Source organism: Emys orbicularis, chromosome 2 (genome assembly GCF_028017835.1).
Source record: "Emys orbicularis isolate rEmyOrb1 chromosome 2, rEmyOrb1.hap1, whole genome shotgun sequence".
NCBI classification, from domain to species: Eukaryota; Metazoa; Chordata; order Testudines; family Emydidae; genus Emys; species Emys orbicularis.
In genome coordinates this window covers 81972871-81990023 of record NC_088684.1, presented here as the reverse complement: position 1 = coordinate 81990023, position 17153 = coordinate 81972871, and the positions used below count along the sequence as shown (strand labels likewise).

The following is a 17153-nucleotide window of genomic DNA, read 5'->3' as shown; positions in this document are numbered from 1 at the left end:
ATTACAGCAAAGTCCAAAGTCCTAATTCTATGTGCAAATTTACTTTCTATTATCAGGATATGGGGGTAATGTACTTAAGAGTGTGACAAGCCTCCCCCAGTGTATGGTGAAATGCTTAATTGTGCTCATGTGCCGCATCAAATGCAGCCCATTGTATTCAATCCAGCACTTTTAAACTATTTATTAGTTGTAAATTCCCAGTGCTTGGGTACCCACATATTCAAAACGTGGGTGCTGAGAGCCAAAGACACACCCCTGGTTGCCAAAGGATTTTAAAAACAGTTCCAGCACAGATAAAACCTAGAGATGCAGATGTTAACATTTTTAGACTTTGGAAGTATTTTCCTGTACAAAGAGCCTTTGCTCCCCGGAAGCCCTGCACTGGAGTTGCAGAGGGAGGCTGTGGGAAGAGGCTAGCAAGGAGATGGTGAGGAGGGGGATAGGTCACAAGATCCACATTTTTGTAGATCCAGTGGCCTCAGCAGACTATGCTGGTCCACTGCAGAAGCTGGAGTAGCGGCTATGGAAGAGGAGTTGCTGCTTTCACAAAAGGAGGTGCTCTCAGGGCCGTAGCAACAAAGAACGTGGCCCCCTCCGAACGGTGGCCCCCTCCGAACATATGTCCGGGCGGGGCCCCTTACAATGCAGAAACTGGAATGCGGTATTTATTTTGCCACTTTTAGGGGCCCCCTTCCTTGCGTACATCCAGGAGAGTTTTCTGGAGATGTCCCTGGAGGATTTCCGCTCCATCCCCATACACGTTAACAGACTTTTCCAGTAGCTGTACTGGCCGCGATTGCCAGGGCAAATTAATCATTAATCATTAAACACGCTTGCTTTTAAACCATGTGTAATATTTACAAAGGTACACTCACCAGAGGTCCCCTGTGCGCCCTCAGGGGATGGGAGCACGCCTTGGGTGAGTTCGGGGGTTACTGGTTCCAGGTCCAGGGTGATAAACATATCCTGGCTGTTGGGGAAACCGGTTTCTCCGCTTCCTTGCTGCTGTGAGCTATCTACATTATCTCCATCCTCATCTTCCTCGTACCCCGAACCCGCTTCCCTGTGTGTTTCTCCAGTGAGGGAGTCATAGCACACGGTTGGGGTAGTGGTGGCTGCACCCCCTAGAATGGCATGCAGCTCCGCGTAGAAGCGGCATGTTTGTGGCTCTGCCCCGGACCTTCCATTTGCTTCTCTGGCTTTGTGGTAGGCTTGCCTTAGCTCCTTAATTTTCACGCGGCACTGCTGTGCGTCCCTGTTATGGCCTCTGTCCTTCATGGCCTTGGAGACCTTTTCTAATATTTTGCCATTTCGTTTACTGCTTCGGAGTTCAGCTAGCACTGATTCATCTCCCCATATGGCGAGCAGATCCCGTACCTCCCGTTCTGTCCATGCTGGAGCTCTTTTGCGATCCTGGGACTCCATCACGGTTACCTGTGCTGATGAGCTCTGCGTGGTCACCTGTGCTCTCCACGCTGAGCAAACAGGAAATGAAATTCAAACGTTCGCGGGGCTTTTCCTGTCTACCTGGCCAGTGCATCTGAGTTGAGAGTGCTGTCCAGAGCGGTCACAATGAAGCACTGTGGGATAGCTTCCGGAGGCCAATAATGTCGAATTCCGTCCACACTACTCCAATTCCGACCCCCTAAGGCCGATTTTATCGCTAATCCCCTCGTTGGAGGTGGAGTAAAGAAACCGGTTTAAAGGGCCCTTTAAGTCGAAAGAAAGGGCTTCGTCATGTGAACGTGTCCAGGCTTAATTTGACTTAACGCTGCTAAAGTCGACCTAAACACGTAGTGTAGACCAGGCCTGAGCCAAGTGGATTTCACCCAGTGTGAACAGTTTTGTATAAACAAGGTTTACAGCCCAGTAAGTTATATAATCTTTCCATTGGGAAACCCCATCTTGTTGTTAGCAGCTGGGCGCTTTGGTAAATGGCCACTCACTCTCAGCTCTATAGCTCTTCTCAATGCAGATTCCTGCCTGGGATACAGCATGCTGGTTTCAGATTCCTGTGTGTGCAGGGGGTCCCTCCCCGCTGCAGATGCTGAACAGCTTCAGAACATGAACCCCAACTTCAACACTTGCAGTCTTGAAAATCAAACCACCCCCATTGGGTTGAGTGACCATTGTTAGGAATTGCAGTCCTCCTCACAATTTAAGAAAAATGCTAATCTGTTTCAGTTGAGCCCCATGAGTGGTGTTTAATGACCAGATGATCACTTCAGATCCTTTGCATTATTTTATTCCCACCCCTGTGACACCTTCTCCCTACACAAACAAACCTAAATGTTTCTGTTTGTTTTGTTGGTAAAGGTGCAGGCCAGGAATAACAGGGCGACGATGTGATCGCTGCAGTCCTGGTTCTTACAGTTTCCCGGATTGTATTCCCTGTAATTGTAACAGAGATGGAACAGAGCCAGATGTTTGTGATCCACAGACAGGAGTTTGTCTCTGCAAGGTCAGATAAATCAAGATACTTATGCATTCACAAATATCAGTTTCCATATCAGTGGCTGTTTCATATTTAATGGGTCTAATAAAGTGAATTTGTTATTTGCAGTTGTTAGATAATAATTAAATACAGTTATATCAAAAATGCATTGTAGCACTTGCCTGGATTGCAAATAAACTGCAATTAAGAAGTTTGTAGAATACATTTAATGTTGATCCGTTTCACAGAGAAACCTAGATTTATGCAGTACATTAAGGTACTACATGCTATGTGTGCACATATGTGTTGAAACGCTATGTGCATACACATATCTCTGTTTTGCATCTGCAGTTTGATTTTTTTTATATATATCCACCAGGCTTCAGGCTTTTTTTTTTTTTTTTTTTTTTTTGGGTCATTTGATGTAATTGACATTCAGTGCCCCAGTGTATGCATGCTGTTTGCCATTGCTGTGATTTGCATAGACTGAACTCTGTTAATGTGAAGTTTCATATGTGACCTTTCACATGTAGGTTTGGAAGAGCCAGCTTGAGGATTTTGGTAAGGAAATCACCTAGTAGTATTCAGAGCTGGGTCTGATCAGTGTTCATTACTCAACAGTGAGCTACAGTAATTCCACTACAGCTTTATACAGATCTAGTGGAAAGGCTTCTCAAAAACGATGCAATTTTCCCATGTGAAATTGCAGTGAACTGTATTTTTATATATGCCCAACATACACACTGCTGATATTCAATTGGGTCTGTATACTTAGTAGCTAGAAAGGAGACCTTCCTGTTGTGCATGCAAGAGACAAAGCTATGAATAAGTTATTGGCACAGAAGTTCCCTTTCAAGAGGAGACTATTTCATTTGCATTTGGAATACCATTTACAGAAGACCATAAGTAACAATTTCACATTTATATTCTCTTATATTTTATAAATATTTAAATGTTCCTGTAGGAATTTTGTTTTAGGTGCCTGGTATTTTGCGGGTTGACCAATAACACATGGAAAATTTTAATAACTTTTTTCAATTGTTCTTTAACAGGAGAATGTTGAAGGTAGACAATGTGACATTTGCCATCAAGGATCATTTTATTTGGATCCTTCTAATCCCAAAGGCTGCACTTCTTGCTTTTGTTTTGGAGCTACTAGCAACTGTCACAGCACAAGTAATCGTAGAACTAAGGTATATTTAATTTATATTTTTAGTTACTATCATGTACAGGCATGTATCCCATTAAGCAATTTTCAGATTTCTTCCAAATAACAAATTGTATTTTACTGAATGATGAGAATGGGAAATAGTCTCAGGAAACCACTGAAAAGTGTTATGTTTCCCATGAGATGCTTTCTCTGCAAGAAATAGTGCAAATTATGGTGCAGCCTCCTTAAGACCCCTGCAGAATCTGAAAGTGCTGTCCTGTGGAAAATGGTCTGTCTACCTTTCTGTTTCAGCTAGAGCTGAAACCAGTCCTCTGTTCTAGGTGGCTACAGCCATCAAAGACTTTGTTGAAGTGAGATATCTAGTTACAATATACTTTTCCAATAAGTTAACGAAGCAATTGATTTGATATCTGGCTTGTAGGAAATACGCACTACAGGTGTATTTGAGACCTAGATAGTGTGCAAGAGGTCCCTTGGTAATATTCAACATGAGCGCTCTATGTGAACAGGCTCTGCCCTTCTTCATTTTCATAGGGAAAAACATGACACAAGAAGGTGGGAGGAGGAGGGAAATTGGGATACACTCATATGATAACATAAATGAATGGGAGGAATATTTAAGGCTGATAAGCATTGAAAACAAGGAGCAACAGCCTGAAAATAAACAACGGAATATTTAAATTGGACATTACAAGAAACATTTCTAATAACAGACAGGAGAAAAATGATCTAAGGGAAGTTATTGAAGCACTGTCACTTCGCTGTTAAATTGCATCTCTGATCCAAACATCTCAAAGTTCAAATACAGATCCAAATATTCCTGAACTTTGAGAATGTTTGAATCTGGATCTGGAGGTTTGGTTTAGGCTCAGATGTAGACTAGGTGTTATCTGGATTGTAGCACTTTATTATTTAAGCACAATGGGTGAAATCCTGGCCCAACTAAAGGAAATGACTAAGCTCTCATTGGTGTCAGTGGAGTCAGGATTTCACCCAATAACTGTAGTAGCTTTTTGTACAGAAGCCTGTTGTTGAGCGTCTGGATATTTTGATGTCAGATTGTTCTGTGAGTGATTCTGAGACACATGCATTAATTTTTATGTCTGCTATTATAAGTCCATATAGCCATTCTCCTCTGTAGTGTAATGAAAGATGCCACCTATCTCAACCCAAGCAAAAGATAATTAATTCTAATGTTGAGACTTCCAGCTAAGCTGTAAAGGAAGTCAAGGCCTGAAGTATACTGTAAAATAATTCTCCCTCTGCTATTCAAATGATATCATTTGATCTGTTTGTTTTTCTTTGTAGTATGGGACAGAATCCCTGCAGAGGACACCTACTCCCGTAAAACGTTATTGCTCTGGCTTTTGTTTAAAACTGCAAAATAAAAACAGTTTTTTAAAACAATAGACTAAACAAAGCACTGGTGATTTTGGCACAGGGTTAGTGCAGCACTAGTGCAGGAGGTTTCAGGAAGTAGATGAGTTAGGAAGACCTTTTTAGACTTATTATTTAAAGGGGGGAAATTGTTTATGGACTTAAAATATAAGGCCAAATTCTATCCTTGGTTGTATACATGCAGCTTCTATTGACCTCAGTGGGGGTTGTGTTTACATATAACCAAGGCCAGAATTTAGTCCACAGTAACAAATCAAACACCCTTGTGCAGAAGGCAAACAGTAGGCTTATGCACCACTTATGTCCCACTTAAGCCCCTTCTGAGGCATTTTTAAGTGGGACACAAGTGTTGCATAGGCTTTGTGATGTCTGTCTCTGGAGGGGTGAATTTTATCCTCAGTACATTATATAATCAATACGATATGTCTCATAAATGACGCTATACACTGAACTTGGAAAGGTTTTAATAAATGATTAAACATGCCCTAATTTCCCTTTTATATTTTGTAATTAGTTTGTTGATATGAGGAACTGGCGCGTGGAGACAGCTGACAATAGCATTGATGTCCCCGTAACCTTCAATCCAGGCAGCAATAGTGTAGTTGCTGATGTTCAAGAGTTGCCTACCTCTGTGCACAGTTTATACTGGGTGGCACCACAATCCTACTTGGGAGAGAAGGTAAATGACACCTAACTAATCTGGTGTGATCATATTTGTTCTGTTTTTTCTAATAGATGTTTGATTTCTTCCCTATGGATTCCTAACCCTCCTCTAAAAAAGTGGGCTGTAGCCCACAAAAGCTTATGCTCTAATAAATTTGTTAGTCTCTAAGGTGCCACAAGTACTCCTGTCCTTTTTGCGGATACAGACTAACACGACTGCTACTCTGTAACCCTCCTCTGACTTTCCTGAAATCCCAGCACTCGGCTTTTGATGACAGCATTGAAAGTGCAGTCAGTTATAATGTTGGATGTTGGATGTTGGGGAGATGTTTACATGAACTCTGTGGTCGACTCTGTTCCTGGCCTGGCTAGTTTTTGGGAGCTGGTATTCTTGAGGCAATTTCTGAACCACAGCCTCATATCTTGCTGCTGTCCCATGGTACCTTTTAAGACTCACTGAACATCTTTGGGGAGATTTTCAAAAGCATAAAGGGCAGTTAATTGTTCAACTGCTGTTGAAAACTTCCCCCTTTATTGTTTATATCCTACTGTCAGGAGTGAACAGTTCCAGGTGGTGTGAATATTAAATTAACGTATTGTTGTTTGTTTGATATAATAACTTGGATTGTATGGCTGTGTGAAAGTATTACCGTGTTTCCTACTTAGTACACCTCTACCCCGATATAACGTGACCCGATATAACACGAATTCGGATATAACGCGGTAAAGCAGTGCTCCGGGGGAGCGGGGCTGCGCACTCCGGCGGATCAAAGCAAGTTCGATATACGGTTTCACCTATAATGCGGTAAGATTTTTTGGCTCCCGAGGACAGTGTTATATCGGGGTAGAGGTGTAACTGTGTGCTTATTAACTAATTGCAACAGGTCCAAGCATCATATGAGGAGAACACTATTCTTTTAACCATCAGCTTTTTTGAGCTTCTTTCTGCTCTTTCTGCTTCTTAAGGGAAGCAGCAGCTTGCTGTCTATTAAACTTGTCATCATTCCACCGTGGGGATCATGTTGACCAGTTTACACATTGCTGCTGATTGCTTGTAGCTTCAGTGTCATATAACTCTGTCCAGCTGCTGTCCCAGTTGTGTTTATAATGGTAGCTGGCTATACAGCACGTAGATTCAATACTCTGATTGTCAGATGGAACGTGGAATCCATCCACCCCATCACATGTGGGGAGCCACTAGGACAGACATTTGTCGTATTCAAGGAGGGTGCAATTCACTATTCAAGTCCCACTTGGGCCCCATTTTGAGGATTTAAGTAGTGCATAGACCTCATGCTGGCCCACTGCACACTGGTGAATATCACCACAGGTAAGTACTGATTAGGGTGGTTCTTATTAATTTTATGAGGTTCTCTTTATATTGATTACAACTTTAAAAAAAAAGAAGGAAGAGAAGAAATATACTATGCTAAATGTTAACATTGAAACCGAACAAGTTAAGAGTCCATGCCTCTCTGAAGAGGCCTCTCTGTCATGGTTAATATTTTTTTTAATATAACGAAAGTGTATTTTTATTTTCACTTTCAAAGTCAGAACTTCCTAGAGGTATCTCTTTTCCAAAAAGAAAATCTTCTTTGGATAGAGACCAAGCATGGAAAATCTCAGCCTAAAAAAGTGAATGTTTTGGAAAGTTATGGGATTGCATTGTAACACTCTGGTTTTACAAACTCTTTTGTCACCTTAACTATAGTGATCACAGCCAGTGCCTACTAAAATACATATTTACACATAAAGGAAGGAAAACTACAGACCAAAAAGTAACTATTTTATTTATAGTAGATGTGTGTGTGGCATGCATAGTTTGATATTGTGATGTGCAGAATAAAAAGTGTGTTTACTCACAAGAGACTAAAACTAATGAAGCAGTTCTGCTTTATCTTGCATGTCTTGCCAGAAACAAAAACAAACAACTGTATGATTAGACAATGTGGAGTGCAATGGGAATTGGCTGATAAAATGTTGTTGCTAGCTCCGTTTGAAAAAAAAACGGATTGCAATTTAGCAATAGTGCTACTCTTGCCTTTCAGCCAAAAGAGTTTGTTTTACTAATTACTCACCTCCAGAGAAAAGGGTTTGACTTGTGTAGCAACTAAAATGGATTTATTAGTCAAAATGTAGCTCTAGTGAACTTCCATCAATTCTCACAAATTCCTTCCTGCTGAAGAGCAACCCAAAATAAATGGGGTGTTTGATTCCAAAAGTTTTGAACAGAGCTTTGTAGAAAAAGCAGTAAAACACCTGTTTTACAATCTGGACAAAATTCTTCTCTGAAATCTGTACAGTTGGTCTTGATTACAATATTGTCCTCTTTTTACATACATTAACATCAGTAGGAGCTCTGTCTGCATAAGAAGAGCTGAGCTAAGATTTCCTAGTGAGGTGTGATGTTTATAAGAGTAGGATGGGCTGGCCTGAGAAAACCACCACTAAACGTGTTCAAACTGACCTCTCCTTGGCCATCTTTCCTCTCTGTGCATATGGTTGTCTGCTGCCTCTTCAGTTTCATTGTCGGCTTTACTGCTGCTGCTATTGATAAAACCCTCTGAAGATCCTGGGGAAGAAAATGTATGCAAGCCCGTCCCTTCCCACCCCCAAAAGCATTGTATGAGGGTGATATCATTGTGCTGGTGTTTGAGAGAGAAGGTGCAACTGACTTTCAGGAGAATAATGAAAGTGACTACACACAACGACATAAAATGCACAGAATAAACAAGCTCAAAAATAGAGAAAAAAACATCTCTAAACTCTTTCGGTTATTGTCATCTCAATGGTTACTTGCAACAATGGTAGAACCAAAATCCTCAGATGAAAATACGATTTTCAAGTTGACAGTGACCCTTTAAACAAAAGTCATATAAACTGTCTATCAGAATAAGAGACTCCAAAGTGGTAATGATGATTGTTCTATTTATTCCAGATTTTGTTTTCAAACAATGCATATTTGCATATTTAGAATAGAGGAACAAAGAGAAAGTACGCTATTTACAATGCGTGGCGGGGTGGGAAGGAGAACAAATACAAAATTATTTTAGTATTTAGCAAAACTGCAGTAAACTCGTTATCGTCTTGAACATTTTGTCATAGCTTTCTTCGTACGGTGGCTACCTAAGTTACCTAGTGAAATCTTTTGGCTTACCTAGTGAAGGCATGATTCTTCTAGATAAAAGACCTGATGTACAGCTAACAGTAAGTATTATATTGTTGCTTTTTGAAATCAGGGAAATACTTCATTTCACATTTAATTTTTTTCAAGAAATCTCAACACAGTGCTATTTTTTCAGTTATCTAAAATGTACTATTGGAAAAGATTGCTCTTTAGTAAAGCATTCTAAAAATTTATACTACCGTGATGCTGCATTTTTACAAGTGTTCTTATTACATTTTGGTCAAAGCCATTCTCGTATCTATGTGTTTTGCTAAGGTAACTTCTTATTACACATATCTGACTTGAGTGCAACAAAAACATAAAATGGAAGTTTCCCCTTAAAATACACCTGTTAAAAAGATAAATCATAGCCTTGCACATTTGTTACCAAGAAGGGTCTTGATCTTGGAAAGACTTCTATGTGTGCTTTATTTTACATGTGGAATTAATCCCATTCATTTCACTGGGACTTTTCATCTGTGTAAAATTAAGCATAAGCATTAGATTTTGCTGAATGGGGTAGAAATATACTTCAGGTCAACCAGATTTGAATTTAACTAGCTACGGGCCAAAGTTAGATCCTTAAATTTGTCATTTAAATCCCCATGTCTGAACCTGGCACAAAACTAGGAGGGGATTTTCTTTTCTGGTTCAAATGCAGCTGAAATCTTACAAGAATATCTGTTCTCATGAGATTTCCATGCTATCAAATCCAAACTCAAAGTGTACCTTAAACTTGATGGGAATCTGAAAACAGCTTCTTCAGGCCATCTTTAATTTTAATCCAACCTTCTAATGTGCTGGCTGAGAAATATGTTGCATAGGGCATTGTAATATCTGATCTGACTCTCTCACTGCATCAGGATTGAAGGTCAGAAATTTTTCTGGGTCGTATTTTGTTTTTACTTCCCTCCCCATCCTCACCCAAAAGTGCATCTTTTTGTTGTCATAGTGAATACCATTAAAGTATGGTAACTTAAGTTGTATCTGCTCAATGACAGAATTACTGTGCTTCAGCAACTTATACTGCATATCAATACCGTAACATTAAAAGTATTCAAATTTCAGCATGAAAGCATTATTTTTTCTTACACAGGGTCAGCAAATGAAAATAGTTTATGTGGATCCTAACAACCCATTGCCTGACCGACAGTATTACGGCCGTTTGCAGCTAATTGAGGTAAGAAATATAAATGGAATAGTTTAAGATTTCATCGCATAGGTTACAGTGCATCGGCGTTGCCAAAACAGGCAGCTGCTGGAGATGCGGTTCTCCTGGATTCACACTGGCTCACATGTTTTGGGACAGTCCCAAGATACAATCCTTTTGGCTAGAAATAGGCAGGAGGATTAATATGATAATGGGTACCTCCTTAAAAATTAGTTCTCGGAATGGTGTTTTGGGTTATATCCCATCATGTTGGAAACCCTCCAACTCATGGAAGGCTTGGTTCTCTAGAGCAGTGCTTGTAGCCAAGTGAGTCATTTTGCTTAGATGGAAGAGCAGACTGTCTCCAGGGATAGAAGCTTGGTGTGGGTATTCAGGGCATACAGGACCCAACTTTACCCCTCTGTGGGCTCAGGGCACTACCCCTCCATGGGCTCAGGGCTAACACCAATTCCCGGTGGACTCAGGTTTCTATGGGTCTGTGAGGCCTTTTCCCAATGAAAGAGTCCTCACACAGTGAATATCCTTAAATATATACAAGTATTTATTAACAATTAGCAACAAATCAACAGAATACACACGCCAAGCATCTTATGCTCACCACTCCCAATAAAACAGATAGACGTCTCCCGATGGCCAGTCAGGGTTATGTCGTCTGGGACTCCAGCTTCTACACAGTCTGGTCATGCAGGGGTTAAAATGTTCAGGCAGCTTTGATCTTGAGATGTATCCCGGAAATAAGTTCCAAAGTGCTTCTTTTCTGACCCTCATTATATAGTTAAAATGAGGTTCTCTCTTATCTATGCCTTAACCAATTATTTTACTTAAAACATAGCTATGCAAAAAACACTAACCATTCATTTTCACTATACAGGGGTTCACATGCCTAAGACAGCCTACTCATTAGCTTTTGCATTTTTCGAAGTTAGTAATAACTTCTCAAGGTCTACTTATCTTTATGCTTTGTTAGTGGGATACACTTTCAACAGCAAAACCTCATACTCTTTTATTATCAGGAAGAAACTACAGAAATTCAAGGTTAGTTTGTCCATTCTCTCCCATTCTCTTGACTTTGTTAATATCTATCTATCTCCTGTTAATAGGGCTGCATCTGCAGCTAATGGTTTTCTATCTGTCTGCCTATGCCAAGGCCGAATTCCCCTGACTCTGTAGTTTTGTTTCCAAATTATGGTGTCTGAAATGGCTGTGAGTTATGTTAAATCCATACACAAGATGGCGGTGAGTCATGTCAAGTCCAGGCCTCTCATTACACAGGTCCACTTCCTACAGAGTCTCACTCTACTTCAACAACTCTCTATGGCGCCATTTCCTTCTACTGTTGGTTTTCAGGCACCAAAAACATCTCCTGTTCCTTGAATCACTAATTGACATTCCCCACCACCAAAAATGCTTAATCAGCTCCTTTCTTCCTGGGGAGACATCCCTACCAATGCTCTTTCTCTGCTGCTTTCCAGCTGACTTCCAGACTTCCCTCACAGGTCTTCTATAGTCATTGGGGCTGATATATAGTCTCAGTTGCTTGGCTAGCAAATATACAAAGTGTGTATATGGGTTTCTTATGTCCCTTCTCGATGTTCCCCCATTCCTTTTCCCACCCTTCATTTCTTTACATACCTGCTACCCACTTTCCTCACATCTATTTCACCCTCCCTTCCCTGAGTCTGCAGGAAGTGGTGCTAAGTGATTGTTTTCTGTTACCATCCTCCCTTTTTGTTGCAGTGTCTGTTTCCACCAAGCTAATTGGAGGTTAACTCACCCCAGGACCATATTTACTTTATATCATTAATGTACAGGGAAACTTCAGACATGCGAGCAACAATAACCTGGTATCTAGAGAAGAACTGATGATGGTCCTGTCTAGACTAGATGGCTTACACATCAGAGGTCTTTACTACACGGAGAGTCAGAGGTTAACCCTGGGTGAGGTTGGGCTGGAAGAAGCCACAAGTACAGGAAGTGGAAGCATTGCATATAATGTAGAGACATGCTCCTGCCCCCCTGACTATGTGGGTGACTCATGTCAGGTAGGAAATTTTCTTTGCCTCCTCATTGTATCATTCTTGATATGTTGCTCACAACTGTATTGATTTAGTTAGAGAAAAAAGATTAATCATTAGCAGTACTGGTTAATTTTAAGCACTTTGTAGGTAAGTTTATGTACAGTTTTGATAGCTAGGGCCCAGATCTTCAGAGGTATTTAGGCACCTAACTCCCTTTGAGGATCTGGGCTTAAAATCCTTTCATTGTGTGAATTAGATACCTTCTGTGGAGTTTGTGCTCCTTTTAGCTGCGATTATGCATGTATAAAGTGCGTGTGTTATATGAATAATATTTTCTGTCATGTACAGTGCAAGACTAAAGAAGATCAGTCTAATTAGTTTATCCAAGAGAAGGTTAAGTGTTGACTTGATCGTGGTCTATAAGTACATACATGGGGGGAAGATTTCTGATAATAGAGGACTCTTTAATTTAGCAGACAAAGGCATAATGAGATACAGTGGCTAGAAGCTGAAGCAAGACAGATTCACACTAGAAATTATTTGTACATTTTTAACAGTGAGAAAAAATATCCACTGGAACTCACCTAAGATTCTCCATCACTTGAGATTTTTACATCAAGACTGGATGTCTTTCCAAGAGATATGCTATAAAAGAGAGCTCAAACAATTTATGGGCTTAATGCAGGAATTACCAGGTTAAATTCTAGTGCCTGTATTAGGTAGGAGATCATACTAGATAGCCATATCGATCCCTTTTGGCCTTAAAATCTATGAACCTATCTAAGTGGACTATATTGTACAGTAGCAGCAGAGGCAAAGCTTTAAACTTCAAACCTTGATTGGAGACTCAAGAGAGCTGGGTCCCATTCTTGGTAATGATAATATGCTGACTACCCAGACCCTTGGGAACAGAGTGAAATATGTAAGCAAGAAACAAAGAACAGATTGCACAGAATGTGTAGAATTAGTTATTTGCTCGGGCTCTGTCAAAAATGCTTAAGAGTTAAAGTAGCAGTTACTACACTAACCTGTAAACAATACATCTTAAAATGAGAATGAAAGAGTAGTGAATGGAGCAGAACAGCCACTGAGAGACTGATTGAACTAGCTGCATTTATTATTGGTCTGGGTCTTTCATTTTTGGCTCCTGGCCACAGTAATAGGGCATTGTTTGCTGAATATCATTTTGAAAATATTTTCAGAAATTATTTTTCATGCACTCAGTGCTCTGCACTACACATGAAATCCAACTGATTAGCACACTGGGGCTTGCATTTAATAGACTGAAATTGTCCCATTCTCACCCCACCACCTGCAATGTGCTGTCTTTATATACTAGCCGTTTTTCCTCCACTGCATTGAGGAAAATACATAGCCCAAAGGAAGCAGTCAAACCACGGACTTAATGTAGCTCATAAGCCCTTCACGTTTTTGCAGTATTACTCAATCTATGATTTCCTGTTCTAATCGTCTAGCTCTGTCTGACTGTGTTAGGTGGGGAGAAGGTGATGCCTGCCACACCTTACGTTAGATATACATTAACTTACAGGAGTTACAGCATAGTCGTTTAACCTCAGGAACTGTTATTTGTGCTGTACAACCTGACTCATGTATAAAGTTTAAAGGTGGGGCCGATCGCAGCATACAGCCTCACTTATCTGAGTCAGAAGCTGAACAATAAGGCGGAGTATAAGAGAAGGTTTGAGTAGTGAAAGAAAACTGTACGTGAACAGCCAAGCTAAGAGCTAAGCAGAATGACGGCCGAAATACAGAGGCCGAAGAACATAGGATGGCTAGTTGTCCTATTAATAGCTCTGGGGCATTGCTTGGGACAAGATGTACAACAGAGGGTAGCATTTCCTCACCTGCAGGGCAGAGGTCAGCAGCAACAAACTCATTTGGATTTTAAACCAAAAGAGGTAATCTTTCTTTCTTTCTTTCTTTCTTTCTTTCTTTCTTTCTTTCTTTCTTTCTTTCTTTCTTTCTTTCTTTCTTTCTCACTGAGTTATGGAGTTCTTGAAATTCAAACAATAAGAATGCAAATCTCCTAACCTTGAATTACATTACTACCGATAGTACACGGATGATCTTTCTTGTAGGTTGTTTACCACTGTCCACAAACAGCCAGAGCATCTAATAGCTTCTGTGTACTTTTGAGTGGTTAAGAGCTTTTTGTTCATATGAGGTGAATATTGCAAAATGAAACTGTGGTGACAGTTGTCCTCAAATCAGAGTACTTCAGTACTCCAGTGTGTATGTTAGTGTTGTTACAAATTTTAAATGTAAAGAGAGTAAAAATTGAAAGAGGAAAGAGCAGCATAGATTTGTTCAAATGCATGTGGATACACTAATAAAGTAGGTATATTCATTTTTGCTTTGCCTGTAAGGTACTTGTGATAAATAATCCTTGTGAAGCTATATTTCTATTGGTTGAGCTATTTCAAATATTGAGGTGGCTAGTCTCCTCAGAAAGCAGGAATACTGATTGCCTGTTGGCTATAATGTATAAATCCAGGAAGAATAGGTCCCTGCATTTATTAAAATGTATCTGAAAAAAGTCAGAGTGGGGCAAATTATGGGTTCAGCCCGTGCTCCCAGTGAAGTCAATATTAAAACTCATATTGATTTAAATGGTGCAGGATCAGGCCTTATGTACATTTAATTACATTAATCCCACATACCACTGAAAGCAAGGGTGGAATTTCCAACAGATCACAGGTGAACTCTCATTGTTTAAACATCAACAACTTTCATTGCAGTATTCTGTTAAAATCCTTGTGCTGCTGCGGGGCTGAGGTTTTTCTCTGCCAAATGTATGTTTAATAAATTCCTAATTCTCATTCAGAATCTTTCATAAATACTCATGCCTAAAGCAACTTAGACTACGGTGTACGGCCTGATTCTGCTAACCCTTATTCCCGTGAGTGGTCCCATGGAGCTCAGGGCCACGACTCATCTGAGCAAGAATTTGCAGGATTTGTAGTTCACGTGCCAATTATTTTATTAAATATGTTTGGGGCCAGATTCTGCCCTTTAGGCACAGGCCTGATGGGGACTGTGCAGAGCTGCACTGCCTGAGGGGTAACTCCTGGAGGCATTTTGGAAAGCACGGTGTGCCCCAGGTATCACAGTCCCTACCACCTCTTAGAAGGATGTAGCATGTGATCTCCTGCACAGTCAGCCAGTTCAGCTCCCAGTGAAGAGGGGTTGGGGAGAAGGACCATGCCATGCAATTTTTGGGGTGCCTAGTACTCCAGAAGGCCCCCACAGGGAGCAGTCAGAAGAACACAGGTACTGCAGTTAAGACTGGTCCATGCATAAAGAGGCTCAAATAGTGGAGAAAGCTCTTTTCACCCTCCCTGCTTCTGCTCCCATGCCAGTAATGACCTGATCTCAACATGTTAGTTAGCACCTAAATGGTATAGGCTAATACTGCTGACAGTTGTCTCTTGCTTCCTTTTCATTATCTTTCTCCAGTTCAGCTCCTCTGTTTCCCTACTTAAAATTGACTTTGATTGATCTGACATACAATATAAATTCTGCTCACGTGCTTTCAGTGACTGAACAGTCTTTTCATGTGTCATTGGTCCCTAGGACAAGCCTGTACTTTAAAATCAAACTGCTGCATATTTTGGAACCTTGTCTCACTCTGCCTAAACGTGGCTTCATATAGCTCCAGGTGGAATAATTTTGGAAATCATGACGAGTTAATATAGAAGTTACCACACTGGAAGTGTTTCTAAAGAATACACTGTAGTTACCTGGGCACTAAGATTTTATGTAACCACTGTAACATATAAAGCGCCTATAGGCAGCCCTTCCAGAACCTTCTGGTATAAATCTACATTAACGTCTTCTGTGGCTGCTGTTTAAAGGCCAAATTCTAGACCCCTTTGCTTAGCCGCAGGAAATGTCTTGCTCAGTGGTCTTCTGTGAGGGTCAGGATGATGGAATATCCCTGCCGGAGTAAGGGAGCACCAGTGCAGCTACTCAGCAAGGCCTTGATCCTGCAAATACTTATGCTCATGGTTAATTTGAGTACTGTGAGTAGTCCCATTTAAATCAATGGCATAAAGGTGAGAACATGCATAAGTGTTTGCAGGATCAGGGCCCAAGTGCTTTAACAGTTCATGGGCTTGAGTAATGGTATTTTCCTCTACTCCCCACCCCCACCCCCATCCCCCGCCATGATTCTATGGTTTGGCCAGCAGATCTCTGTAGAAAGAAACCCACTTGTCTATTACCACACCGAACCCCCAAAGCCTGTGTGATACAATCCTACTTTGAAAGCTGCATTATTTTTATAAAATTATTTGAAATGATTGGCCACCAGCTGATACGCAGCTGGAGTCCCTGTCATCTGCTCCGATGCTACTTTATAAGCTAAAATAATTATTATTAAGAAAGTAACAATTTGCTCAAAAAAAAAAAAAAAAAGCCTATCAATCAGGAAACATTTTCTACTATAGTTTTCTGGGTGTGGCCAACAGATTTTAAAATACTGATCTTTGTAGCCTGTGGAGGCTGTGGAATCCTTCTTTCCCCCACTTTTATTTAACATGTATATTTTCCTGTATACTTAATAGGAATGTAGCCCTGGATTTTATCGTGAGAATAAAGGATTATTTACAGGACGCTGTGTACCCTGCAATTGCAATGGAAATTCAAATAGATGCCAGGATGGTTCTGGAATATGTATTGTAAGTAAAACATTAATATCGTTGAAACTAGTGTAAAAAAGCAGAATATCCACTTCTTTACTGAACTGTGGAATACATAGCATTCCTTTCTTCATTATTGCCACAAAATGATTCATGTGTAACTAGTTCAATTCTTTGACTGAATTATAATACCTGAATTTTTTACTGTGTATGCATTTAGGTCCCAATCCTGCAAACACTTTCACATGCTTAACTTTGCACAGGTCAGTAGTTTCATTCAGTCTTCATTCCACATTTCTCCTGTGCCTCTTCCCACAACTCTGGTTGTCCCATGCTACCCCAGCCCCCTCAATTAAGCACATGGGTAAGTGTTTGCAGGATCAGGGTCTTAGTTATCTTATAGAGTCCAGTCCAGCAAACTTTTACTCTCATGTGTAGTCCGTAGCACTATGCACATAAGGGTTTGCAGGA

At 40.5% G+C, this 17153-nt stretch overlaps 1 protein-coding gene across 1 annotated transcript in view; it reads left to right on the top strand.

The window, feature by feature from the left end:
* Positions 1-17153, top strand: part of LAMA3 (laminin subunit alpha 3) — a 188363-nt gene that overhangs the window by 115534 nt on the left and 55676 nt on the right. Inside the window, exons 36-42 of the mRNA XM_065397793.1 lie at positions 2317-2461; positions 3487-3627; positions 5518-5682; positions 8772-8873; positions 9929-10012; positions 11815-12045; positions 16608-16721. Of these exons, the coding sequence (XP_065253865.1) occupies positions 2317-2461; positions 3487-3627; positions 5518-5682; positions 8772-8873; positions 9929-10012; positions 11815-12045; positions 16608-16721 (982 nt within the window). The remainder of the gene's footprint in view (positions 1-2316; positions 2462-3486; positions 3628-5517; positions 5683-8771; positions 8874-9928; positions 10013-11814; positions 12046-16607; positions 16722-17153) is intronic.